General features: G+C 46.6%; 1 protein-coding gene across 4 annotated transcripts in view; it reads right to left on the bottom strand.

Moving 5' to 3' along the window:
- The window catches only part of GNB1L (G protein subunit beta 1 like), a 449973-nt gene that overhangs the window by 29283 nt on the left and 393711 nt on the right, over positions 1-26979 (bottom strand). For all 4 annotated transcript variants that reach the window (XM_069620043.1, XM_069620041.1, XM_069620044.1 and 1 more), the window contains one exon: positions 3154-3369. In XM_069620043.1, coding sequence (XP_069476144.1) covers positions 3154-3369 — 216 coding nt within the window. The remainder of the gene's footprint in view (positions 1-3153; positions 3370-26979) is intronic.

Here is a 26979-nt window from a genome sequence, read left to right as displayed (position 1 = left end):
AATCAAAGTATTAAGAGACAATGAAAGATGGTAGAAGGATCTGATCTATACAACAACTGAGTGACGTACAAAATAAGGGATGCACAAGAAAAGAACACTATGATCAAAGAAGGGCTGCAGATCTCATAACTGGGGTACTAGATTCAGAGGGATCAAGGAAACTGACCAGAAGAACCAAAAAAAGGACAGCAAAATTCCAGACTTGTGCAAGTGAACCCAGCAAGGCCAGACATGGCAAGTAAGGCAATGAAAGCAAGAAGGATATCGACAACAGTATGGAGAAAGGCAAAGACGATCTGAGCGTGCACAAGGAAACAGACAGCAAGAACGGCCAATGTGCCGGAGGGAGAAAGAGGGAGAGACATGAAGATCACAGCACAGGGCAGGGTGAAAGCACTGCTGGAGCAGATCCTTACAAAAGCACTTCTTGGACAGATCTTTCTAGAAGCACTGCTGGGATGGATCCTTCTAGAAGCAGTGCTGAGACGGATCCTTATAGGAGCACTGGTAGGACAGATCCTTGTAGGAACACTGCTGGTGCGGCTCCTTCTAGAAGCACTGCTGGGATCGATCTTTCTAGAAGCACTGCTGAGACGGATCCTTCTAGGAGCGCTGCTGGGATCGATCTTTCTAGAAGCACTGCTGAGACGGGTCCTTATAGGAGCGCTGGTGGGACGGATCCTTGTCGGAGCACTGCTGGGACGGATCCTTCTAAAAGCACTGCTGGGACGGATCCTTAAAGGAGCATCGCTGGGACAGTTCCTTAGAGAAGAATTGATGGGACAGATTCTTATAGAGGGTGCTATATTCAAGCCCCTGAATGAATGAATGAATGAATGAATGAATGAATGAATGAATGAATGAATTAATGAATAATAACGTATAAAGTGCAAACTATGGCCCAAGGGTATCTAGGTGCTAAAGTCGAGAATAAACCTGGAAAGTCAACTCGCAGGAATCGCCAGAGGATAAGTAAACTCAAAACAGATGAGTCTTGAGCACTTTACAGAAATTAAGAAGATCCTCAATCTCACGCAGTTGAGGAGAACGAGAATTCCACAAAGAGGGGTCCAGCTCTGAAAAAGACCACCTTCCGGACCTAGCTCTTTGATATCTAGGCACGATCACCAGATTGAGAGAGGCCGATGGGAAGATATCTATTTAACTTTGCTTGTAAATATTCGGCTCCCGTATGGTGAATTGTGCGGTGCACAACACAAAGTGTCTTAAGTTCAATACGGTTCTTCACTGGAAGACAGTGAAGCTTCCGCGACAGACTGGAAGACTGGAACATTCGTGTAGCTCCCAATGCAAGACGTGCAGCCGCATTTTGCAAAAGCTGCAAACGGTAAACCAAGAACTCAGGTTATCCAAGATATATACCGTTGCGAGAAACTAAAGAGCCCGTAATTGATGCAGTCACCACCCTAGGACGGAGTTCTGGGGAAAGAAAAAGGCTGAGTCTTCTTAAGAATATTCAGCTTAAGAAAACCAGAGCCACACACTGCGCCTCTCTGGATCCAGACGACAACATTTTTTTTACCCATGCTCTTAACTGAGGTGCTGGGTCGCAACGAGTCAGGCCAACAATCCGAATCCCTGTAACAGTTCCTCGCTTTTATGCCGATTGTGGTTCCAAATGAACTCTGCATTTACAAACAGCCAATTGCGCTCTCTTGAAGCGGGGCTTTAATCATGCATAAGTACACACACCTTGGTGGGAATAGGCGCATTCTGATCCCAGAAGGGACTCACCCAGATGTGCATGTACTGGCGGATACAAGTACCTAAACCAGTTATAAGCCAACAAGTAGACGGTGACAAAGCCCGTCTACGCGGAGCACTCTATCCAGAGATTTAATGAAGAGTTTAAGACATAACCAAAACATCAACAATATCTCCAACCGAAATCTCAACAGAACTATCCTTGACATGCACCCAATATCCACATAGCCGAATATTGGCAGGTTAATGATTTGCAAATCCCACTGCGAAAATCATGGTCCTCATGTTACAGAACTGGGTTCATTGACTACTCTGACCCTACATCTAGCACTTTGGGGGTAAGTGCTTGATGCTGGAAGTGGGAAGTTCATATCATGTCAATATGATGATTACGAGTATTGGCAAGATTAGTGATACATATATTTGTTGGTGTAGAGACTTTTACTGGAGGCATGTTGGGGGTCAACATAATGATTAGCAGATAGATGTGTAACCCTTTCAAAGAAAAGCAAAAAATCCACATATTGATCGACAAGTCCACAGCCATTGAAATTTCCAATGAAAATGAAAAAGTAATGAAAGTTTTCTAATCTACAAGACATAGGGTTATAATAATACAAACAGGTTACAATACAGATAGAAACTCATTAACACCACACAAAATTGATTTTCTGCTAGGAAATTACTCAATAAGTGTTATTAGTCGACAGTAATATTTCTATCAATTGACTTGACCATCTAAGTCAACCTTCCTAGGAGCTGGACCAGTGAACTGCATTGTACACACAAATGACGGCAGACGGTACTCAGCCCACTGAACTACCGCAGAGGTGGCCAAATTTGAACAAGATCGCTTAGTGACGTAAGCGCATGCTTCAGACATCTGTACTGGATGCAGGTTCAAATCCCAGCAGTGCCGACTCAACCGTTCTTACGGAGTCGATAAACTCAGTATCATCCCATTTTGGGTAATATTAACGCCGATTATTGCAGCGCTTAGAAGTGCAAGGAATCCAGCATGAAGTGCTGCATAAAAGTGGCATTACATTGTTAATCCATTCTGCACACAGCTGCTCATTTCAGATAGGAACTATTGCTGGAAACGAATGCTACGTCCCCACGTGCATGAAGCCGCGGTCAAATCCTGCAATGTCGCCATATGCGCAATACACAGCAACACAGCTTACATGCCAAAACCTGTCAAGCATTTGTTTGGATGATATTCTGAATTATCAATAATTTACACAATCCGAGCTGGTTATCTCTCCAGGAGGAACGATAACCAGGCACCCATCTCACAAAAGTAAATAGTGGGTGACTTTTTCATAGAAAATGATCAACCGCGGCATGGGGACAAATCCTGCATCCATACTTGCCAGCCTATCACAGAGCGGAGTCAAATGGCGAATAGGTAGGTAGGAGCCCAACCTTAAGGCACTGCTGGTCATCAAAGCGCCAAACGCAAAGAGTCTTCTCAGAGGAGCCAGATACGCCTTGGGCCCTCTCGGGGTCGAAGTGAAGGCACATGACCGGGTCTTGGTGGCACGTGACCCGGCTCAGCATCTTCTTCCCTGCGATGGTCCATACAGCCACAGACCCATCCTCATACCCGACCAGAAGCAAAGGGGAGGTGCCCGATGGAGGCTGGTGAGAACAAAGACAAAAGCAAGAAAGATTCCTTGCCATTAAATGCTTATGCTACAGTTCAATTATGGAAAGGGTTAACAGTCAAATTACTTACCTTCAAGTAATGTTCTTTCTGATGAATTCCATCTGTCTCCTAAACATGCCTCTTTCTGTATAATGCTCCAGGCGTAGACAGGTTAGACAACCTTAAATAATAGCCGACAGGCGCTTGGTAAGGTCAGAGGAGGGAGCTCAAGCCTGGCTCTGTCACAGCGTCTTGATGACTCCATGAGGACGCGATCTTCTTCTTACCCTGCACACAATACTGCAAGACAGACTGTGGAAGCAGCAGGTGGAATGGGGGTCTGGGAGGCAGCCGTTCAGGGCAGTGAGGAGCCAAGCCCTAGGCAACCAGGCTGGATCAGGTGGCCACCATGACAGGATCGTCCTATTATCATAGGACGCGACTATCTCTTCAAGGCTCGTTCTGAGGCGCGCAGCGTAATGAGCGATATTGCATACATTACCATCAGAGGCAGCCCCCTGACTATCACATGTTCACTTAAGCCCATCACCACCGCCCACATTACCTCAATTCCCAACAAAGACCAGGTTTAAAAGGGCCGCAGGCGATGGACGAAGAGGGGGTTTGGAGAACGGTCTGTTGTGAGGAAGTGCAGAGTCGAAGGACGGCAGGAGGAGAAGAAAAGGAAAGTTCACGAGGAGAAACAAGCTGACAGAGGGCGAGAGCAGAGGTGGAAGGAGGCGGGAACATAAGGGATGAGACAAAGTTGGAGATGGGACAGAGGAGGGAGGAGAGAGCAGAGGAGGAGGAAGGAGAGGCAGGAGATGGAAAGCAGCCATGAGAGGAAGGGGGCGGTTGGAGACAGAGGAGGGACAGCAGGAAAGGGGCAGTGCACAGGGAGGCCCAAGAGTGAACGCAAGCAATGGCCACGCTAAGAAGGCCCACAGATGAAAGGGACACAGAGACAGAGGGCAAGACCAGTGGGGCCTAAGGTGGGGTGTAGCCAAGGTACAAGGACTAAAGAAGTGGAAAGCCTTCTTAATCTGGGCCCAGAGGCTGTAAAACCAAAGGACACAAGACTGAAAGAGAAGGAAAAGAAAAGAAAGGAGAGAGTCAGAGGCCGGCCAAGAGCCATACGCCAGATTCTGGTGGGAGTGATAAACCCACCAAGGTAACTAAGACTTGCTAGTGAAGACTTAGAAAGAAGGGAAGGTGCTAGCCGGATACAGAGAAATACAGAAACATTGCATTTTGAGAGACAATACTCCAAAGTATCCCTGAGAGCACTGGGTCAGGTGGGCACCGCAACAGACTGCACCAAGGAGAAAACCGTGGGCCATGGACCGTGCCAGAGAGAGGTTCGAAAATCCTGAGCCAGGGGGCCCAGTGTAGCGCTGCCCCCAGAAGCTTTCAGAGAACCCCGAGCTTTAAGGATTCCTTGAGAGACTGCACCAAGGGTTTCTTGAGTGACCTTAGCCATGAGGGCTTCGGGATTTACTAAATCAGGAAGGTTATCAGAAAAACAAGAGCCAGAAAAGCTCATATAGAGTTTCTGCTAGGTATTGGGAAGGCTTCATGAAGTAAGACACAGACAACAGACTTAAAGTTCAAAATAAACTATTTTATTAACTCACATGTCAGGATGGTAGTAGGATTAACTTGCCCTATGCTAATGCAGGATTTCCCTAACTGAATGAAACTAAGGAAAGTCTGAGTCAAAGAGTTGAACTTAAAAGTCTGCCTTTGTCCAAAACCTAAACTTGCCCTGACAACTAAACCTAAACAGTGTATAGGGATGTAAATAATCAAAGAAATGGTGAACCACGCAAAATGCTCATCTTCTTCAGGTTTCCAGTTCCCTTTTCCCAAGTGTAAGAAATGTCCACAGAAAATCCTCAAGATCACCTTTCTTTAGTTTAAGGCAACACCGTTGCAAATAATCCACAGTGCTTCCTTCCCCAAGGTCCAAGCAACAAAGTTCACAATCAAAAGATCGTGAGTCTACGTTCTCAAGACAACACGTGTGGTTTCTCAAGTCCCAGGGTTCCCTTCCCCAAGACTTTATCATCACCAGCATTTAAAAAAAATTCGTACAGCTCAAGGGCCCCTTGACCCTCCTTCTGTTTTGCCTCACCAGTTCACTTATAGTGATTTGTGGGTTTGTTTCACAATGTCTTTAGTTTTCAGCATTTAGGGCTCTCTGGTCTAGGCACAGTTGTTAGACCAAAAGGTCCACCCACCTGGTCGCGCAACCAGGATCCCTGGGCTCTTCAGCCCACACAGGTTCTTTGGTGCTTGCTCCTGTGCACCAGTTACCTTCACTTATTTTCTCTTTATAGGCTTCTTGGCCGTTTCAGGTGCTGTATTACCCTCCTCTGGCTTCCCTTTATCAGCCTCATTGCTTTTACATCACGTGTTACACATCTCTTGCCAGTCTTTGGCCTTGCCGCACTGCATTCATTCATAAATGTTCACTGTGGGGTGGTTCTGTTCTTCTCCCACACTGGTGCCCTTTTCTGTCATTCACTTTCACATGGGCACTTGGGCAGTTCTCAGTGACCTGCTTTGCCCATGAGGTTTTATTTCATTTAATATTCAAAGTTTTTAGTTTCAAGATTTCAATCAATTTGTTGTTTAAAATATTCTGTATTCAATATGCACACAGCTTTACAGTAACCCATAATGGTTGGGGGAAGGTTTTGGTTCGTCTTCAACAGGAAAAGGGGGATACCATGTCTCTCCTGTGTGTACCCCACTACAATCCCCCAAGGACTCTCCACCCAGGTGATCCTCCCTCGCTTCTCCACCCCCAGGGTTGATATCCAAGAGCGATGGCCTTTCCCTGGCCACCTGAGAAGAGGATCCGGGGGGCTTAGGAGTGAGTATACCCTCAGATTTCTCACAGTATCCCCTGAGGATTAGTACCAGGACAGTACGATGCATCCTGAAACGAGTAAGCTGCCCGGAGTGGTGCTGGTCGGGGGTGAAAGCCAACTACTACAGCCTGAAAATTCACTCGAGACAGATGGGGAAGTAATCCAGTTATGTGATTTATAACGTGCCGGTACACAAGTGTCATCTTGACGCCAAGCGATCATAGACCAGGAGGGTTAACGTACATCAGCAACTTTAAAAAAGGGTCTGATATCCTGCGTGGGCCTCAGGAACTGTGAGTATCTGTTTGCCATCCCTTCTGGGCGGCTAACCATAACCTACGGACCTCAATCCTTCCGATGGACTACCAAAGCCGACTTTACATTTGTTTTCTTTCCCATGGACCGCTCCCCATTTACGGGAAGACAGAACTGTGTTTTGTTGCAATTTGCATCTATACTCGAGCCGCGGCATTTTAAATCAAATTTTTTCCTTTGGAGAAAAAAAAACTCATTCTCGAGTATTGATAGGACTGATACCCTGAACAAAAAAACTGCTGTAGGACCATCAGGCCAAAGCATACGCTCTCCGCTGTTGATGACTCTAGACATTAATGCTTGGAACAAATTAGCAGAGAACGCCAGGGGACAACCCGACATGCACCCAGCAAGGGAGCAGCTCTCTGAAAAGCAGAAGTAGCATTCGGAGAGCAGCGATGACTTCAGGAATCTCCTCGTTTGTGCATTTGTTGCACGTCTCGATGCCCATGAACATCTGCCAGGAGATTCTCTGGGTGGTAATAGCCGTACCCGTCTGTGGCCACAAAATCCAATAAATGAGCGGTGCGTACTCCATGGACCAAGGCACATTGAACTTCTTAGGGTGAAGGCTATTAAAACTCTCCTCTGTCTTCGTGAATCCTTTGAGAGAGATCCATTTCTGATACCCACTTAGGAAGAAATGAAGGTGTTACACTTAAGGTCACTTCATCCTTGGAGAAATACAGAAAGGCAGGCACCACAGAAGTGTCTGCAGCTCATGGCACTATGTGCAGAGGCTGTAATCTCCAGCAAAGCAGTGCTGTGGAGTCGTAAAGGACAAGGAAACAAAGGCTGTAAAGGAACCACCAACAAGATCCTCACCATAGCGACTCTTGTACTTCTAGTCCATGGTCCCCCTTGTGCAGTAGAGGCGCCAGGGGAGGGGCAGGAGACCGCCCCCAGCCTCCCACTGGCACCCTATTATCCAGCCCCGGCAATAAAAGCTGCTTCCGATACTGCCCTTTCGCCATACTAACAGGATACCATACCAGGAAAGGAGACGTTATCGGACCACTCTGTGAAGGAATGCTAATAGGAATGCAGCTGGGTGAGTGGGCTTATCCCTGTTCCAACCGTTAGACCTTTTCCAAGCTCATTAGCGGAAATGGAGGAGAGGGGACTATGGATTAGGAGTGCAGTTGTCACTACAGTGATTAACCTTAAGTCAGTGGGGTAACACAAAATGTGGGGCACCTGTGAGCCCTGCTGGAGAGGTTCCCCCAACCTCCTTGAAGAAGCACTGACAGCGTCACAGACTCCCAGGCTGGCCTACGTCACCAGGCGTGTGCAATACACATGAATACTGCACTAGGTGAAAGATGTAGGTTTACAAAGAAACCTACAAACTAGCAGATGGTGCCTGGCCCTCAAACGTACCAGCTACCACTGTGTGAGGTTCGTAACACTGCTATGTGCAAGCCAGTGTAGGAGGCAGCTTTCGGTGTCCAAGAGGTATGCATTGTCATTGTAAACGATTCGAGCTCAGTGGAAGCAGGTGAACCATTTATAATTGGTTCTCTAGGCCGCAGGGGTCTGCAACCTGAGGCTCTCAAAAGGTTTTGGACTAGGACTCCCATGATCCATCACCATTGACTTACTGACTAGGGCTGCTGGGATTTGTAGTCCTAAACATTGGAAGAGCCAAAGGTTGCAGATCCCTCTTCACGGTAACACATGTAAAAATCCAGTCAATGCCATTGAACCAACAGCACACAAGAACATTTCACTGTATTTTTATATTGACAGTGTTGACAACACATGCCATCATTGCCACAATAAGTCACTTTCGTGAAGTAGGTGGCACTTTCTGTGCTAGAAATGGTCACTGTAAATCACTTTCATGAAGCTGTGGGCACAGTCTATGCCAGTGATGGTAACTGTAAAACACTTTCATGAACTGAGGCCAAACTCAGCCTTAACAAATAACGTGAGGAACTCATTAACAATGGGAGGTTCAGTAACAAGTGAACAGATCTTAAAGTGAAACATGCAATTGACCTTTCCTAAAGACAGTTAACAGAAAAATGAACATTTACCTTTCAGAAAGGTAGTCATCTACACCTGAAAATTAATCTATGGCAGGAGATTTCCCAAAAATGTTGCTGGAAAAGCATAAAAGGCACTCTACTTTTAAACCCAAGAATCTTCAGTTCACTGTTGTTTCAAGCAAACCTGATGTGGGCAAATGTGCTAGTTTCTGGCTAGGGACTCTGACAACCTGCGTTCGAACCTTGGCTTCAGCATTGGGAATAACAAATCAATTATTTAAATGAAGGCCAGTTTCTGTTTTTTAGTCCCAACCTCAAAAACACTTAAGGTGGAAAGCTGTTATGAACCTCCACCCTTAATGATTCCGGACGTATTATTCCAATGCACACCTGTCTTCCCTGGCAGATGCGGTTGCGGCGGCCAGCAAAACTGCTCCGTGGTCGCGCCTTCCCTTTCGGCGTACCGCTCTTACAGCGTGCATAGATGGGGTCAGGCCCACAAATAGTATTTCCTTAACATCAGAGGCCATGCAGTACATGATGATCCGGGTCCTTTCCTCTGATGTGTCATGTGTCATGTATCACGTAATGGCCGTATTCATTCAGGAAGCATATTTAGAGTACAACGAGATGCTTAATCGTGTTCTCGCAACTGTTCCAAATTCCCTGTAGACCCCCAGAGCCAAAACGTCAGATGTAGAGTATCCTTTTGCTTACTCCTTAACTACTTAGTTAGGGTTTTTGCTTCAAGACTTGTATGTTAACAGTACTTGGAATTACTACACTTTCTTCACTGCTAAATTGAACAGCTTTCAGGTGTTATTCTTCTCACTGTTCACACTGTATTTAAAATAACTCCTGCCATCATTGTACTTATCCCCTCTACCATTTCCTCCTCTGCAGCTCCTGTACCCCAGAGTTCCTACCCACCTACAGATAGGTGGTGCGTCATTTAGCACTTCCTCCGGGGGTAAGATGCTCCATTGTGTGATTAAAGCCTACCAGTGGATTGTGTTCCTACTAGCTGTGTACTTCTTCCTGCAACTGAGAGACCCTCGGCTCGCCATGATCAATAACAAAAGCGTCCAATCCCTGAAAAAAGTTGGCAGATGCCATTCTTCCTCGTGAACTCTGTAATTGTGCCCTGCGCGACATAAGCCAGCAATGGTCACTGTAAACCACTTTATGCCGCGGCAGCCACAATCTATGCCAGAAACTGTTGCACTCATCGTGTTGGTACGCATGCCGCACAGGCACGCTGCACGCGCACACACAAGCCCCACACATGTGAACACACACATTACAGATCATACACACAGACTGAAACACATTCAAACAAGCACTCCTACAATCGCTTTCTTTTGTTTTAACTTAGCTTGGTTCACACTCTGCTTCTTCAGTGATCTCACAGTCTGGCAACGCATAGACAGCAGCATGTTCTTCCCCTCCAGAACTGGTCAGGCGAGTGGGCAGACTCCCAGTTACCTAATGTCGGGGCGGGCACCTTAATCACCTCAACCCAAACGGGCCCACTACCTGCAGACGAGTGCCCATTTTGCACGTAAAGAAAGTTTATTGTGCAATTATCCGGGGAGCAGTTAGATGCTGCTCTAGAACCAAACTAACCCAAGTCTCAACACACCACGTCAGTTCACATCTTATATACATTTTTGCAACAGTTAAAACACTCCCAGATACTTTATTACAATGCACACCCCACATGTTATTGGACAAAAACCTCTTCAAAGAAATCCCATCTTTCTCCAATTGCTACACTTTCATTGGCAGCTGCTATCTTCAGCTCATGTGTAGAACACACCTCTTCGCTCGTGGTAGGTCATGACATCAGCAGATGGTTAGCAAAACAAGAAAGTTCCCAAGGTGTGGGAACTCCCGTCCCCTGCACACTATCACTGCCGGGTATACAGCCAAACTGTTTAATACAAGGTTGCAAATACACGTAAATGTAAAATTTCAATTTTACAAAAACAGGTAAAAATAGACAAACGTATTTAATAAATTATTTAGTTCTACAAATGAATTCATCTTTTAATGAGAGACCCAACGCATTTCGAGCAGGAACGCTTTTCATCAGGGGTTCTTCAGTGCATCATGGTAGGTATCGTTTGTATAAGTGATAGAACAATGTTCTTTCATAATATGGGAACCCCAACCGGGGGGAGTATCTCACCGTGTTTCGCTAGTCAAGTGCTTAAGCATCAGGTGAGGTAGAAAACGAGTTTGGTATGTGCAACAGAAAGAGGCCTTGGCACGGCTAGATATGAGCGCATCCCTTTTATGGGATGAGGACTTTGGAGGGAACATCCCTCCGGCTGTTGTCCATGTAACAAGGTTTACATGGAAGACGTTCTGTCTTAAAACGTCATGAGCCATGGTAGGAACTTTATTTTTACCACACAAAGTGTGTGGCTCACTAACTGGTGGATAAAGGTGAAGTACCCAATCAAAATGCGCCTTAACCAGGGATTCTGAATCTCATAAAAAACAGATTAAGACAAACTTAATACCTGTTGGCAATTGGAAATTGATTGCAATGTGCCAGCTGACAAACAAGAGGTTTGCTCATTTCTTTAGAAGTTATGTTACTTAGATTGGATCAAATGTACTGTTGAACAGGAATGCCAGATATTTCACTGTAATATAGTTGTAATATCAATGTGTCATGTTGTAGTTTACAGTGAGAGAATCAATGTCACAAGACAGTTGTTCGAAATGTCGTCAGAAATTGGCAAGACCATTCCTGGGTTCTGGTTTATTTTGGAGGTCCTCCCACTGCAACCTCCTACCACATGCACCCGCTAAACCCCTGTGGCTCCCTTGCATTGGCTTCAAAAGTGACTGAGCTCCAATATGTGTGTACTGTTAAATACTAGGCGTTCATTGATTGTGTTTGATTTGCTGTGCTTGGAAAATACTACGCAATGCTTTGCTATGGGTTGAGGCTTGTGTCTTGCGGCGTGCAGAGCTTTAATTAGGTCCGAAGTGACAGGCCAAATAACCAGATAAGAGCCCAAAGGCAGCTTGGGATATTACTGTGGGCTAAGGGCTGGTACTGGCTGCTATGGCACACCCCCACAAGATGTATCACCATTAACAACTTAGGGTAACATCTGGGGTGCTAAGGGTCACTATTCTGAGGAAAGAACCCAGGCCACTGGGAGTCCGGGATCACTTTTTCCTTCAAACAAAACATACTAACAAGATGTCCACCCTGGAAATAAACACAGGGCTCGAGGTTGAGTCCCTTATCGATGTCTATGCCGGTACACTGGAGCACAGGGGGCATGCGAAGCATTCATGGAGTGAGGTAGGTGAGGCATTTCCTGGCATAGGTCAGTGCTGTCTTTAATCTGATTTTGTAAAAACCTACGATCTGAATCTTGCAGAACCATGAGTTTGCCTAAGTCTCTGGGGAAGCTGCATCTGTGCTGCGGCTTGTTTAAGCCAGGAGCCGTCCATCCTGTAAACCCAGATGGCAAGAGCGAAGCCTCCCGTATTAGTGACCAAGCACACTTTATGGCAATTGCATTGATGTGATTTTATTATTTATTTATAAACAGGAGGAACAATGCTCTTACACAAGCACGTACAGTAGATAAGAAATCAGATTTGACGGGAAGCTTCTTACAATGGGGTGAGTTTGAGGGCCATTCTGAGCAGGTTGAGGAGGGGAGTAAATGGAACAGTGACCAGGGACAATACATAAGTGGACATACGTAGATTTGGACAACCAACATTGTACATTTTAAGGTTTGGGTAGGAGGTATGACCAGCGGTGCTCCGGATGTGACCATGATGGGTGAAGTGCTAGAGTGGAGGCAGAGGAAGTGAGGGACAGAGGCAGGTTAGAGGCGAGGGAAAAATGGTAGGTAGCAGGCGGATCAAGGTGGGTTAAGATTTGCCAATCCAAATGAATTTAGTGATCACCTGATTTCTTTATCAAGTGAAATCAGTATAAAATAAATACAAATTTCGATAGGATCGTCATTTTTATAAAATTGTGTAACGCTCACCTGGTATCCATGGGGGCGCCACCCAGTCCGCACTGTTTCACCCTTGGACCTCTTCCTTTGGACCCTTGTGCGACTGGAGACCAGGTCTGAAACACAGTAGTTGGATTTTAGCTTGGTTGTCTCCTTTGGCCCGGGGCCCTCCTCCCATATGGACCCAAAAACCCCCCTAGCACACTTCTCACCTTGCTTCTTGATAAGGTGCGCTCTCCGTCCTGCCACTCGGTGCAGGGGTGCGTTGAGATTGGCTTGTCACTGCCTAGTTACTTCACTGGAGCGACTCTACGGAGACCAGGCCTGCTGCAACTGTTTTTCAGGTAAGTCTGTATTGACTGTGTGTTCTTTGTTTTTGTAGTAGTCTCTAGTTCTTCTTTTGTTTACAGGTGGAGACACTGTCCTCGTGATGTCGTGCCGTTGTGCACGCGATGGTAAGAAAGCGCGAAGCACGGCGCTATATGCTGTTCTTGTGCTAACCTGTTATATTGTCTTTCTTGCAGGCTGCGGTGTTGATCCGGAATAATTTTGCCAAGAAGATGGAGAGCGGGTTGTTGTGGTGAGCAAACCGCTTACTGGCACTCTTAAGTTGGAACCAGTCTTTCTGTTCTTCTGCCGGAGTTGGAAGCCGATCTATGCAGGTAAGCGAGTGCTTATTGAAAGTGGAGAATCAACGCTTACTGATGTTTCTTTTCTCTGTTTCTTTTATCAGGTAACGGTTTTCTTGATGGAGCGAAATCCTCCGAGATGTTGATTATTCGGGATCCAGGAGCGGAGTACGAGCGCTGATTCCAAAAGGTAAGCGAATACTAATGGTGTCTTCTCTTTGTTCTTGCAGGATCTGGTCCGGCGAGCGGAGGAAGATTCTGCTGACAGCGGTGAACGTCACGCTGCAGCAAGCAGAGCAACGCTTAGCGTGTTCTGCAATCTGGGCGTGGCTTATATAGCCTGCAGGTATCCCGGGTGTCCCTGGGCTTGCCACACCCAAAATGCTAGACCGCATGGCTCAGTTATCGAACTGAGCCATGTGGGAGCATCCATGTTGTACAAATGCCTTTATGGGCCCAGATTATTGGCTTTTCATATGAGCCTGGCGCCAAAAGCGCAGGACTGACTCCAAGTGAGTCTGGGGGCAAATGTGCAGGCCCCTTGAGGCCCTGATGGAGGTATACTGGGTGCAGCCCACATGGTCTGACACCCCAGGCCAAGGGCAGGAGTCGTGACAAATTGACACTGCGCAATAAGGATCGAGAAAGTGTTTTAATTCCGTTCAATATTATGATTTCTTTCAGGATTCCAAGAATGTTAGAATGTCCTAAACTTGAGATGACCTGGAAAATATCTACAGACATGTAACGGCCATAACTGGAGAGAGTTTGCCATTTCCTTTCTCACGATTCCAAACATTGGTTTAAGTTCTAGGTTTAGATAAATCTTCATTCTTCCTCGCTAACTAACTGTGTAATTATTAGAGACAACCTGGATGATATGATATGATTGGGTATTTAAACGCGCTTAATACCCAGAGGTTTCTAAGCCGGACCCGCGGATCGAACCTGTGTTGCTCCGTGTCATCCTGCTTCCAAGGCGAGCACGTTGCCCCCAAGATATCCTCCCGAGACGAACAATTTTGTGAATATCTTGCCATCTCAGTGTAAGACTGCAATGTATCTATGATGAGCATGATTTCATGTATCCCCCCTCCTTTTGAATTACCCCTATAATAGAGTCAATAAAGTTCCCTGGTATTCTTCCTACTGTCGTGGTGCTACGAAACAATGCAGTCAGAGGCGCTAATGTTAAAATCCAGAGATGTACATTGTTTAGACCGGGGCTCTAAAACGAACTGAGACTTTACAATCAATGAATGCCTTCCTGCGGGCAGTGAAGATACATTTGAGCATCCATTAGAAAAGACTCCTCTGTGAATCTAGGTCCTACAATATCCGTATTATTTCTGTAGCATTGGTGTAAGACCACCCTCTACTGTTTCCATAGCCATTAGTCGGAGTTACTTAGATTGCACTGCCAGTACGCTACTAATCCTTTAGGGAAGTTCATGACTCTTATTGCAATAGCTTGTTCTCGATGCTTCCTGCTCTCAGAATCCTAAGTATTGCATAAATGCGCTTGCTTGAAGTTTTTGAGTTTGAAGCTTTTATAATTCCAAATGTAGAGGTGTGTTGGTGTGAGGAATCAACTTCTGGGGCACCAGTGGTTCACTGATATCGGTTTCTGAACCATCAATCAATCCCACACCTCTTGTACACCAGAAGGTATCCGAACAGATTGGAATACAAGTGAATTATAAAACCTCCTTGCCCAATTTTGGTAACATGGACGGAACGGCAGGCTTATCTCCGCAAGGTTGTGGATAGTTGGTTAGTTGCAACACAGTGAAAATACAATTATTACCAAATGATAAAAAGGGACTGTGCAGTCAAGATTGCATAGAAATATCTACTTTATTATAACTACAACAGACAGTTCTGGCACATTACAAAATACAACCCACCCTGTAACAGAACACAGAGAATAGACAGTTTCACTAAGAAAAGAGATGCACTCTGGATACTGAAAGGAGGGTAGTTGGTAAAGTAATCAGTCTTACTGTTCAAGGGTATTCGGTTTCAGCGCCAATGGGGCAAAGGGTCGTAACTCTTTCTAGAGGCCTTCGGACCAGAAGGGCCGAACCACAATGTACCTGGTGCTGAAGAATTCTTGGTGCTCGACAGCATCACCAGCATCAAGGCGGTTATAGGGCATTTTGCAGCTCCTGAGACAGAGTTAGTGGTGGGAGATAGCTGTGGGTATCAGGTGGCAGGCAGTCCGGCGAGCGAGGCTGGACGGACGACTGCAGGCTGGCTGACACGGCAACTCAGGGCCAAGAATCATCATTGTTTCTGTGCTGGTTGGTGGATCTGGAGCGCTGGTTGAGGCGTCTTGGACGGCTCTGGTGACTGCGGTGTGACTACAGTCAGCGATGCAGCCAGATGCAGGTTCGAGGACACAACCGTCTCTAAAATGTTCTGGTTAACTGAGCCTTATCTGACTCTTGATTAAAGCGCAGGTCGCCCTTGAAGTTAGTGATGCGAGCAGACTTCCTGTCTCCCCTAAATCACATCCTTCATCCCCCTGAAAAAGGTCTGTACTGCAAGGACACCTGTGGTAACTGCTGGACCCAGACAGGCCATTCACTGCCTTTCATACAGAGAGGTGGGAACTAGCTTCAAGCTGACACATTGCATAGCACAGGGGTGTTAGCCCCGCCTTCCCGTTGTCTTGTTCGGCACCTCTTCAGGATTGCCTCAATTATCTCTCGCCAGTATGCACTGCCACCAGCCGAATGACAATAGGAATGCAGATCCTTGGAGCCTTTGATATTTAAATTAGGCTGCCCATGGCTGGAGGAAGGTGTGCCTTCCCCCTGCTTTGATGTAGCCGGGGCTGTCACATTCCAGCTGAATATGACAGGGGAAGACAGCGCCTGTAGGCTGTGTCTTCCCAAAGTACACGTGACTATGCGTTTTGTGCAGGAAGCAGATTAAATTAATGCGGAATGGCCTCACACATTTCTCAGAGGTTGATCTCCCATCATTCATTTTCTTTTATCAATAAATCAAAAAGCCCAGCCTAGTGCACTCTCCCCGTGCGGATAGTCGAATTCCTCACAGTTGGGTATTTGCAATTCTTCTTAGGTTCCAACAATGCAGCAAGTTAATCCTTTAAAATAAGATCTCTTAATTGAGTGATAAGTGGCTCTAGGGCCCGAGGAGGGATCCATTGAGGAAGACTATACACTGCCGGCATCTTTTTCCTTTTAGAGAAAGTTGGGACGAAACCTTCAGTAAAAACAACCCAGCAAGATCCCCACTGGGGGGCATGTAGTCGCCTGCCCATGTCAAAGAGCTTTGCCATCTGATTCTTATATACTGCGTGAAAGACGGGAGAAGCGGAAAGAGGAAGGAGGCTCTTCCTGACCACCAGTAACGTCTGAGGATCTGCCGGGATTGTTCTCCAGGAACGAAAATACTCTTTCTTCCAATGAAGTGGTGGGTTACCTCCAAGTGGCTCCGCTCCAGAATAAAGAAAGACAAAGGAACATGCTGCCTCTTTCCCCTCGACCCCCCTGCTTTGGTAGAGACTCCTTTGGCTGTAACTGGCAGAGCTCACAGCTTGATAATCCTGACCTTGGATTGTGCTCCTGTGCAGGCAGCTGTGGGTCTATTCTGTACAGCAGGCGCCAGCCCATGCTTATAGCCGAAGAGGATGTTCCAAAGTAGAAGGAGCTTTGCTAGTCCAGTTGGCATTTCCCTTGGCCAGGATCTGGAAAGGTCTGTCCCGTCATTCAAGCCACTCCTGGAAGCTGGGATGAAACCCTATGAACAGAACTAGAAAGTCCCTCCACATGTGACATGGTAGAGGATCACGAGATATCAGTCTGCTTAGTCAGTCTGTTTAGTCAGGACCATAACAGATTCTGTTGTGAGCAAGTTGCTCTTCTCTTTGGTGAGTTCCTCATCCATTGAAATGAGGAACAGCTGACTGTTGTCAAAGGGAAGATTGGGAAGATCCCTTTTATGGCTTCTGCAACAATCTCTTGCCCGTAAGCCAATCTGAATGCCGTACTTCGGTCCCCCTCAGCGTATGCCCCTCATCGCGGTGTCCACAAAATATACTGCAGATTCTAAAATGACTTGAGACCACACTTCCTGAGCACTGAAAAACGCAGAGAGGATTTGCTGCTTTCTGTTGCATGGAAGAGCACCAGAAAACACACACATGTTATTCCTGAGGCATAAAATGCATGCAGCAAATGTGGTTATATGTGATTTCACCAAAGGTAAAATCAGAGTGGTAAATTTCAACAAAGCCAAAATACCGAAAAAATACTGAATGTATTTTATTTTCTTTAAATGTTGGGGGTCCCCACAAACCCCTTGTTTTTCTATCCTTTTAACCCCATCCACACCCATTTAAACCTCTATCCCACTACAATATATATATTTAATTAACCTTTTCGGTATTTTTTCGCTATTATGGTTCTCGTTAAAACGTACCTCTCTGTTTTGTTTTCGATAAAATGACTGGATACCGACGATATGCCGTCTAATTTTGCTTGACATAGATTGAGAGAGCAATAGACACAGAGCTTCCATCCAATGGTGTCTAGGGGTTAGCTCTTTGCCGCCGGAGGCGACGAGGACTGTCCCTGGCAGAGAGAAGCAAATGGAAATGTGGATTAAGGTGCGCAGGGGGTTAATAGGCAGATCTATTCCAACCAGCACGGCCCATTTCAACTCAGAGCAAAGGATTAGCAAGAGAAAGCTGCGTGCAGAGAGCACCATCAACAGCCCAAACCTAATAAACCAATTAGCCAATACCCAGCTGCTATGAATAAGCTGATAACGAGGGCTATTGAAACCAGTCCTGAGACTAACCAATCAGAAGTATGAATTCAAACAACCCAGAGGACTGGCCAATCAGGGGAGCCAAGGAGACCGGGGAGACTCAGAGTCTGGTTTCACACTTCTCCCTTTATACAAGGGGGGATTCCTGTAAGGAGAAACCAGCCATTACTACGTAGAGGAACGTAACATTGTTCATAGCAGACTAAGAGCCAGAGGACTGAAGGCCATCCAGGCATGGGAGCCCTTGAAGGATCATGGATGCGTGTGCTGCACAACTCTCCGTGCAGAAGTGAATTGGAAAGTCAAGTCCAGAGGCCAGTGACCAGCGATCCTAAGGGAGTGAATGGAGACCCTGAACATGGCGCAGGAGGATGAAAGAATATTCTCTGCCTGGCAAAGACCCTAATGAGGGTAGAGGGAGACATACCCTGTACCGCTGTGAAGCCTGAAGAGGAAAGCAAGGTCCTGGGGGGACCTGTTTGAGTTTTGAAAGGATGACAAGATCCAGAAGGTTCCTGCTTGAATCCTGTGAAGAAGCCAAGGCCCAGGAGGGATCTCTTTGAATCCTGTGAGGAAGCCAAGGTCCAGGCGGGATCTCTTTAAATCCTGTGAGGAAGCCAAGGTCCAGGCAGGATCTCTTTGAATCTTGTGAGGAAGCCAAGGTCCAGGAGGGATCTGTTTAAATCCAGTGAGGAAGCCAAGGTCCAGGAGGGATATGTTTGAATCCTGTGAGGAAGCCAAGATCCAGGAGGGATCTTTTTGAATCCTGTGAGTAAACCAAATGGTAGAGAATCATTACGAACACATGGGTCGGGGAGTAGTGGAGAGGGTTTTGTGGGGAAAATGATGGCCCAAGTGAATAAGTGTGAAAGCTGAATCAATGATAAGAGTAACAAGGAAGCAGAGAGGACTGACCCAGACTCTGCGGAACCACCACCAGGAGCTTCCCTGAAGCACTGTTGGTTTTCATCACACAGTAGGGTTAGTTGTCATCACACAGTAGGGTTAGTTGTCATCACACAGTAGGGTTAGTTTTCATCACACAGTAGGGTTAGTTTTCATCACACAGTAGGGTTAGTTTTCATCACACACACAGTAGGGTTAGTTTTCATCACACAGTAGGGATAGTTGTCATCACACAGTAGGGATAGTTGTCATCACACAGTAGGGTTAGTTTTCATCACACAGTAGGGTTAGTTGTCATCACACAGTAGGGTTAGTTTTCATCACACACACAGTAGGGTTAGTTTTCATCACACAGTAGGGTTAGTTTTCATCACACAGTAGGGTTAGTTGTCATCACACAGTAGGGATAGTTTTCACCACACAGTAGTGTTAGTTGTCATCACACAGTAGGGATAGTTTTCATCACACAGTAGGGATAGTTTTCATCACACAGTAGGGATAGTTTTCATCACACAGTAGGGTTAGTTTTCATCACACAGTAGGGATAGTGTTCATCACACAGTAGGGATAGTTGTCATCACACAGTAGGGATAGTTTTCATCACACAGTAGGGTTAGATATTTAAAGCTGCTGGATTTAGCAGGAGCAGAAGTTTGACGCTTCATGGGCCCACACCCCTTGAGACGGTCTGTTGTGGATTGCGGTGTCTCGAGCTGAGACAAGGATTCGGAAGATGAGGCCTAGAATGTATCGTTTGGAGAATGCACCACTAAGGTGCCAGGCAGCGGTGGGAAGAAACAACTTTGACAGGGTGCATTGACCCATTGGAATTCGAGATGGTGACAATGTATTTATGAAGCACTTTCGTCAAATCGCTCGTGAGAGAACATTTTTATATTCATCATCATCCAACCAAAGTTGGTACTCATTTAACGATCGGAAGGATGAAAGGCTGAGTTGGCCTCACGATTTCAACCCGTGGAGTGCAGATCCCAACAGCGAGCGCTCAACCCACTGAGCTAGCGAACCAGCCGTGAGAGGGTGACGCGCCGATACGTGGTGCAGACGCACTGAGCTATTTTAGGGCCTAAATAACCTAGCAGCAGGGGTCCGTCTATGAAGCCAGCAGGGGCCTGCAAGCACTACCAGGGCAGTAAGCAGTGGAAGCCCCGTGCCCGCCACCCCCTCCCTCTGCCAAGCCAGAGATATTTTGACGAATGGTTCCGGCGGCCAGAGGGCAGGGTGCCCGGGCCAGACACCTCATTTGTTTGAGCTGCTGAAATAACTCCAGGGAGAGAGTCCTTCTCTGGCGGCCTGTCTGAGGGGCTGACATCCCGCAGGGAAGGCCCAAGAAGCTCCCGGCTCTGGGTAATATTAATGTAATGGAACGGGGAGGAAAAGCAGCGGGGTCGAAAGGGCAGAGACAGAAACTCCTTCCCAGCCGATTCATCATGTCCGTCTGCTGCAATGAGGCTAGTCCTGCACGGACGAGCGCTTAACATCAGAGACGTCTTTATGGGAGGGCAAAAGGGGCACTTGCCCCGGGCCCCCACCTTGAAGGGGGCCCCAAGAAGGAGCCTTATTAAAATAAAAGTCAGTTTCCCTAAGTCAGCAAAATTAAGTATCACACATCAGGATTTTCTATGGTGTGCTGCTAAGGATAAACCTATTTTCTGTCTGTTGTTGACAAGTACATATTGTTCGGATTTTTTCATCCTGTAATGCTATGTTCATTGTGGTATACATAGTTTTGCGTGACACAACACCTGTAGAATGCTCACCTTCCTGTGGGGATTATATTGATGAAATGCAACAGCCAAAGTTGAAATACATATTGATAAATGTGAGTGCCCGATGGTTCAGAGGATAGCTCAGTGTGTTAAGCAATGATTGCAGAGACATGCGTTCATATGATTGATTGATTGATTGATATTTTATTTCTATCGCGCTCGTGCACAAGTGTTTCAGAGCGCGACAAGGCAAGGGAGGGCAACAGGGGAGAACTAAACAGCGATCTTACTAGGTCCAGTGACATTGAGAACGCGCAAGTGCATGGGAGAGGGGGGAGGGGAAAAGTGCATGGAAGGGGGGAGAGGTGGAAAGTGCGAAGCAGAGGAGAAACAGACAAATAACAATAAATAAATAATAAAGGCAACAAACAGTGGTAATGCAGCCAGCAATTTGCAAGGGCTAGGTTTAAGGCAGCAGACAGGGTAGGTCTGATACGTGCAGGAAGAAAAAGGGGGGACTGTATGGGTACAGATACAGACCCCAGTGCAAGGGGTGGCCCGGAGGCAGTGCGGGAGGGTGGCAGGATGTGCAGGTACCTGGGCCCAAAAGACAGAGGGTGGCCAGGTGCACAGTGCCAAGAGAGAACAGATCAGCAGGGGAGAGGGGGAGCGAAGGCAGAAGAAAAGAGGAAGGTCTTGAGGTGCTTCCGGAACCGGAGCGGGTTCTCCTCAAGTTTAGAGTGGCGGGGAGGCTGTTCCAGAGGGAGGCCCCAGCCGAAGACAGAGATTTACCCCCAGCTCATTTCTTAGAAAAACGTTGTAGGTAGAGTATCGAAGAGCTTGAGAGGGGAGGTATTTGCGGAGGGATAGCTGATGGTATTTTGGACCCAGGCCCCAGAAAGCCTTGTGGACAATGCAGCGGGTTTTGAATGTAATCCTTGCATCCACTGGGAGCCAATGGAGAGATTTCAGAGCTGGAGAGATACGATCCCAGGGTTTGAGGCCAAGGACAAGTCTCCCAGTCCTGTTCTGGATTAGTTGCAGAGGGCGGAGAGTAGAGGCAGGTATGTTTAGAAAGAGGCAGTTACAATAGTCCAAGCTAGAGAGAACCAGAGCTCTGGAGATAGTGAGCTTCTGGGGGAAAGAGAGGAAAGGCAGAGTACCTCTGAGGAGGTGCAGTCGGAAATGTGACTTTTTAGAGACCTCAGAGATGTGGGCGGAGAAGGAAAGGGTGGAGTCAAAGATGACCCCAAGGTTCTTAGCCTCGCAGGTGGGGGTAGGAGGAGGGCTAAGAAAGGCCGGCCAGAGAGTGAGGGGAAAGGATGGTGAAGGTGTGCCGATGAGGAGGATCTCCGTCTTGCTGTCATTCAGACAAAGATCATTGGCGGCACACCAATCTTGAATGGCAGTTAGGCAATCAGAGATGAGAGAGGGAGAGGAGGTGGCAGAGAGCAGCCTGAAAATGAGTTGAGTGTCGTCAGCGTAGCACTAGAAATTTGAGCAGAAAATGGCAATGCAGTGGACGAGAGTTGCCAGGTATTGGTTGAAAAGCCAGGGCGAGAGGTTAGACCCCTGGGGAACACCACAGGTAGAGAGGAAGATAGATGAAAGGAAGGACCCAAGTTGGACCTGGGAGGGTCGATCTGAGAGGAAATAGGTCAGCCAAGCCAGAGCCTGATCAGTGATACCCAGGTTTTCACGGAGACGGTTGAGCAGGATGGTATGGTTGACCGTGTCGAAGGCAGAAGAGAGATCGAGGAGGATGAGGACAGAGGGAATGTTAGAGTCAAGGTTGGTGAGCAAATCTTCACGGATGTTTAGGAGAGCAGTTTCTGTGCTTCTGGCAGCTCTGAAGCCAGACTGATGGTCAAGGAGACAGCCAACAGAATTGGAATGAAGGTTAAGATGAGAGATGGCCAACTTTTCCAGGAGTTTGCCAAGAAAGGGAGTAATGGAAATTGGGCGATAGTTAGCTGGACAAGAAGGATCAGCTGTGGGTTTCTTGAGAGAGGATGCACAAAGGAGTGCTTCAGAGGGGACGGGAAGGATCCAGAGGCAAAGGAGTGGTTGCAAAAATCAGCAAGGGCCGGAGCGAGGGTGTCAATGTGGTCCTTGATGGTTTTAGAGGAACAGGGATGAACCTGTTTTGAAGAGGCTTTCATAGATCGGACTTGTCTAGCAACCTCGTCAGGGGTGAAAAGAGGAAAGGACGAGAAAGATGTTGGGAGGGTGGCTAAAGGAGGGTCAGCAAGCACAGATGGAGAGGGAAGAGGAGGAGTGTGGGTGGACAGGATGTCCTGGGTTTTTTAAATGAAGTGAGAGGCAAGGGCATTGCAAAGAGCCTGGGAGGCAACAGGAGGGGTAGAGACTGCAGCAGGGTTGGCCAGCTCCTTGCAGATTTTAAAGAGTTTGGCCGAGTTGTCAGATGCCACAGAGACATGAGCTTGAATGTGCACTCTCTTCTTGGTGAGGATAGAGAGTCAGCATTGCCTTTGTAGCAGGCGACAGGCCAGTTTGTCAGAGGATGAACAGGAATTTCAATACTGATGAAGGATTAACAGGAAGATGAACAGGAATTTCAATACTGATGCAAGATTACAATACTAAATCCCAGCAAGGCCGGCTCAGCGTTTCGAATGTATAAAGTTGTTAAGCCTGCATGTATATTTACTTTGTTTTACAGCACTCCAGGTGTTATCATCACCAATGTACCTGAACCAGATAGCTGTTGCTATAGAAACTAACATAGCGTCAGTATGATGAAGGTCTAGGAATTGGTTTGTTTAGATGGGGAGCTGTAAAACCTAGGCAGGCAACTCCAATTATGACAATAAAGTGTTAGAGATATTTATGTATCCAAATTCCAGACTGTGGAACCAAAGCGTTCTCTATGAAAAGGTTTGTTTCTCACATACTGGTGGCATTGATTGGCCAATTACCTGATCTTTCCTATCATGCCGGCCATCTTAGTGGAAGGCGTTCTAGACAGAAGAGAGCAGACCAGATATGGCAGGCTTCTTACAAGCATGTTTAAGGTCTGTTTATGTGACAACAAAATGGTTTGCTTTTTTGTACAATTCAAAGGTTTTTCTGCACGTATTTAAATACCATTGTGCAAGCCTGTGTCTGGGGTGTATTTAAAGCTTTAAAATACGAAAGAGAAACCTATCTGAATTTTTTTAAGATCACATCCATTAGTATGCTGGTATTTCTATACTTTCCTTGATGATGGAGATAATGAAGCTGGAATCATTCCCATTTTGCATAATATGTTTCTATACGTTTTGTTTTTTAAAATGTTTATATTGGGTTATATGAATTTCACATTTTCAAGTCAGTTCTGTAAAATGGAATCACTTTAGTTCAGGGTAACAACTAGAAAAGAAATTGATAAAGAGCAAAATTGCAGACTGGGTACGAATCCCAGCTTCACCTCTTAATCCATGTGTGCTCCTGGGTATCTCATTTAATCGTGTATTTCCTCACCTGTTAAAATTGCAAGTCCCTAAACCTTTCAAAATTGTCAGCCTTTCAGAGTTATCTCGTTCGCGGGGTGTGACCTTTAAGAAAGACTCACTAGCCCTTCAGAGTGATCTCGTTCGCGGGGTGTGACCTTTAAGAAAGACTCACTAGCCCTTCAGAGTGATCTCGTTCGCGGGGTGTGACCTTTAAGAAAGACTCACTCATGGTTTCACTGGCTATATATAGTGTTACTTCCTCTATAAGGATAGTATGCATTGATATTTTACACACCACAGCCACCTCTTTCTTTGCTCTTGAATGGCAACACTGCTCGAAAACCATGCCCCACTTCTAATCTCAGTCTGTCTGGATACAGACACCTTCCTGGTATCTTCAAATCGTCATCCACTCTCTATGCTATGGTATGTGTAGTTTTATCCTTGTTTCCCATTGGTCTCCTGTTTCCTTGTATGAGCACTTTTGCATTCTCTGAGGCAGCTCATCTTAGTCGTTTGACTATTCTGGATTATGTGTACCTTTGTCATAAAATCTGTGTCCTGCAGTTATACTATGTCCAGTGTACCTTCCACGTGGCTGCTATTTAGTGAAATGTTTGCTGTACCTATGCTTGAAAACAAGTACCCTCGTCGTAGAATGCTAACGTTGCCCTTGAAATGCTACTTGTTTATCACTCTGATTACAACAAAAATGAAGAGGGTAAGGTATCTGAAAGGCAGTTTAGCATGCTTATTTTGATCTCTGCGAGGCAGCGTATCAAGCTAAGGGTTGTTATCATGACACTAGATATTCTATATTCCTTAATTCCTTTGGTCTGTTGGAGAGGGGCCCCAGAGGTGTCCGTGTGCCGGGCCCCCAAAGTGCTTAAGATGGCCCTGCTTAACATCCCGGAGCGTTCACAGCGGCACCGCATTCTGAAGACCAGAGTCCTGCCCTATGATGACAGGCGAGTCAATTAGGTGTCAGGAGGCGATTTGGGAAAACGTGCACTTGCACACAAAAAAGGGTGGGGCCTCCACCATTTTCCAAATTCCTTATTCGAAAGCTCTCAAAACAATAGAAAACTTTTAAAATGTTTTAAACGCTAATTTTGAACATATTGATGAAAAGTGGAGCTTTTGGATTTTCTAAGCAATTATTGAATCTTTTGATATACGATAAAAATATGTGAACAAACAATGGATTCATTTGTGGCAGATTCAAATTGGCGAGAGAAAGGTGTCCCCACCTCTCCAGAGCGATGTCAGACAGGGGCTTTCTGATGGTTCTACGAAGACCAAACACAAAAAAAAGACTGATTGTTTCAGTCGATTATGTGTAAGGTTTTCCCGGGACAGTCCCAGGATCCCGGGAGGTTTTTCATTTTATAAACCCCATCCCAGAATTGGAAGGGTGGGTGGCTACAGTCCCGGTTTTTGCCCAGACCCGATTTCGACTCTTCCTGCACGTGAATAGGGGCATAAATGCTTTTCACGCCCCCATTTCATCCCCTTTCCCCTCCCCGCACGCTCTACTCCAATGAGAAGAGTGAACCTGTGAGCATCCCCTTCTGCAACAGGCCAGCAACATAGAAGTAGGACTGCCGTTTTATCAGTGTTTACTTTAGTCCTACTTAGTTACCCATTCCTTGCCCCCCCCACACACACACACCCTCCTTAACTGGGCCCCCCCACACTCCTTAACTGGGCCCCAGCGACTTCCTTCTTCTGCCTTTGAGCCATGCCACGGTCTCATGTGCGTTGCAGGGGCAGACAGTTCGATTTAGAAAGACCGTGGACCAGTCTGAGCAGTCTTTCTAAATCGGTCTTTCGATTTTACCAAAGGGTTCTATGTGATATTACTGCATATTGAAGAGCGAACACAAAAAAGACTGAGGACTGCAACCTTTGGCACTTCAGATGTTTTGGACTACAACTCCCATTATACCTAACCAGCATAGTCAATAGCCAGATATGGGTATTGTAGTCTGAAAAATCTGGAGCGCCAAAGGTTGCAGACCCCTGCACTGGAGCAAGGGATACACGATGGGCCAGGAAATGACTGCAGCAAATAGAGGTTGCCCTTAAGAAATAACTGCCAACACGGGGTCAGGCGGGGGAGGGGGGGGGCATTGAAGCCCTCATTTATGTGAAAATTAGTCCAGTTTGTGGGTCATTCATTCGAATCACCCTTTAATGCGAATGGCGTAGATTGGCCTTTCATTTTATTTGTCAATTACATTGTTTGCCCTGGTTTCAGGCCTCCACACCCTGACACAGCCCTCAGACGCCCCGCCCCTTTCCCGACATTCCTTTTCTCATGGCTGAGCGCGGACTGGGGTCTCTCATTGGATTCTTCGTACTTCATTTCTGTCACATTCCCTCGATCTTTCTGCTGCCTTGGCCTGCTTGTTGGCCCACTCCCAAGCTAACAATACTGGGTACATTTTGAGTAGAGAGGGGCGTGGCAACTGGCTTCAATGGAGCGGCTTAACCAATCCCATCAAGGGCAGCAGTGTCTCAGTCCCTCATGCGCATGCGTGCGTGTGTGCTGGGGACCTGCTGAGGAAAGCGTCCAGCTTCACACAGTATCACTATCAGGTCTTTTAGTTTGGGCTATTAGGTGGCGCTTTCGCCACCTATAAGCCAAAACTATTGCAGTAGAGTACAGATAGGGGGTAATGGCATATGAGGAGCGACAAACAGCTTGTAGGTGTTGTTTGGCCACTAACCCACCCATTGACTGCCAATGGCCATGCTAATCCCTATGGCCATTCCCACCCAGTTCCTGCCCCTCCCTGGCAAAAACACTTCATGGGAACTCGTTCAGCTCGTTTTAATCAAGGCTTACCATCAAACTATGCACTGAAGTCCTGCCAGTGTTCTCTCAA

The sequence above is a fragment of the Ambystoma mexicanum genome, chromosome 10 (assembly GCF_040938575.1).
Source record: "Ambystoma mexicanum isolate Mex_15411 chromosome 10, UKY_AmexF1_1, whole genome shotgun sequence".
In the NCBI taxonomy this organism is placed as follows: Eukaryota; Metazoa; Chordata; class Amphibia; order Caudata; family Ambystomatidae; genus Ambystoma; species Ambystoma mexicanum.
This window is presented reverse-complemented; position numbering and strand designations above follow the sequence as displayed.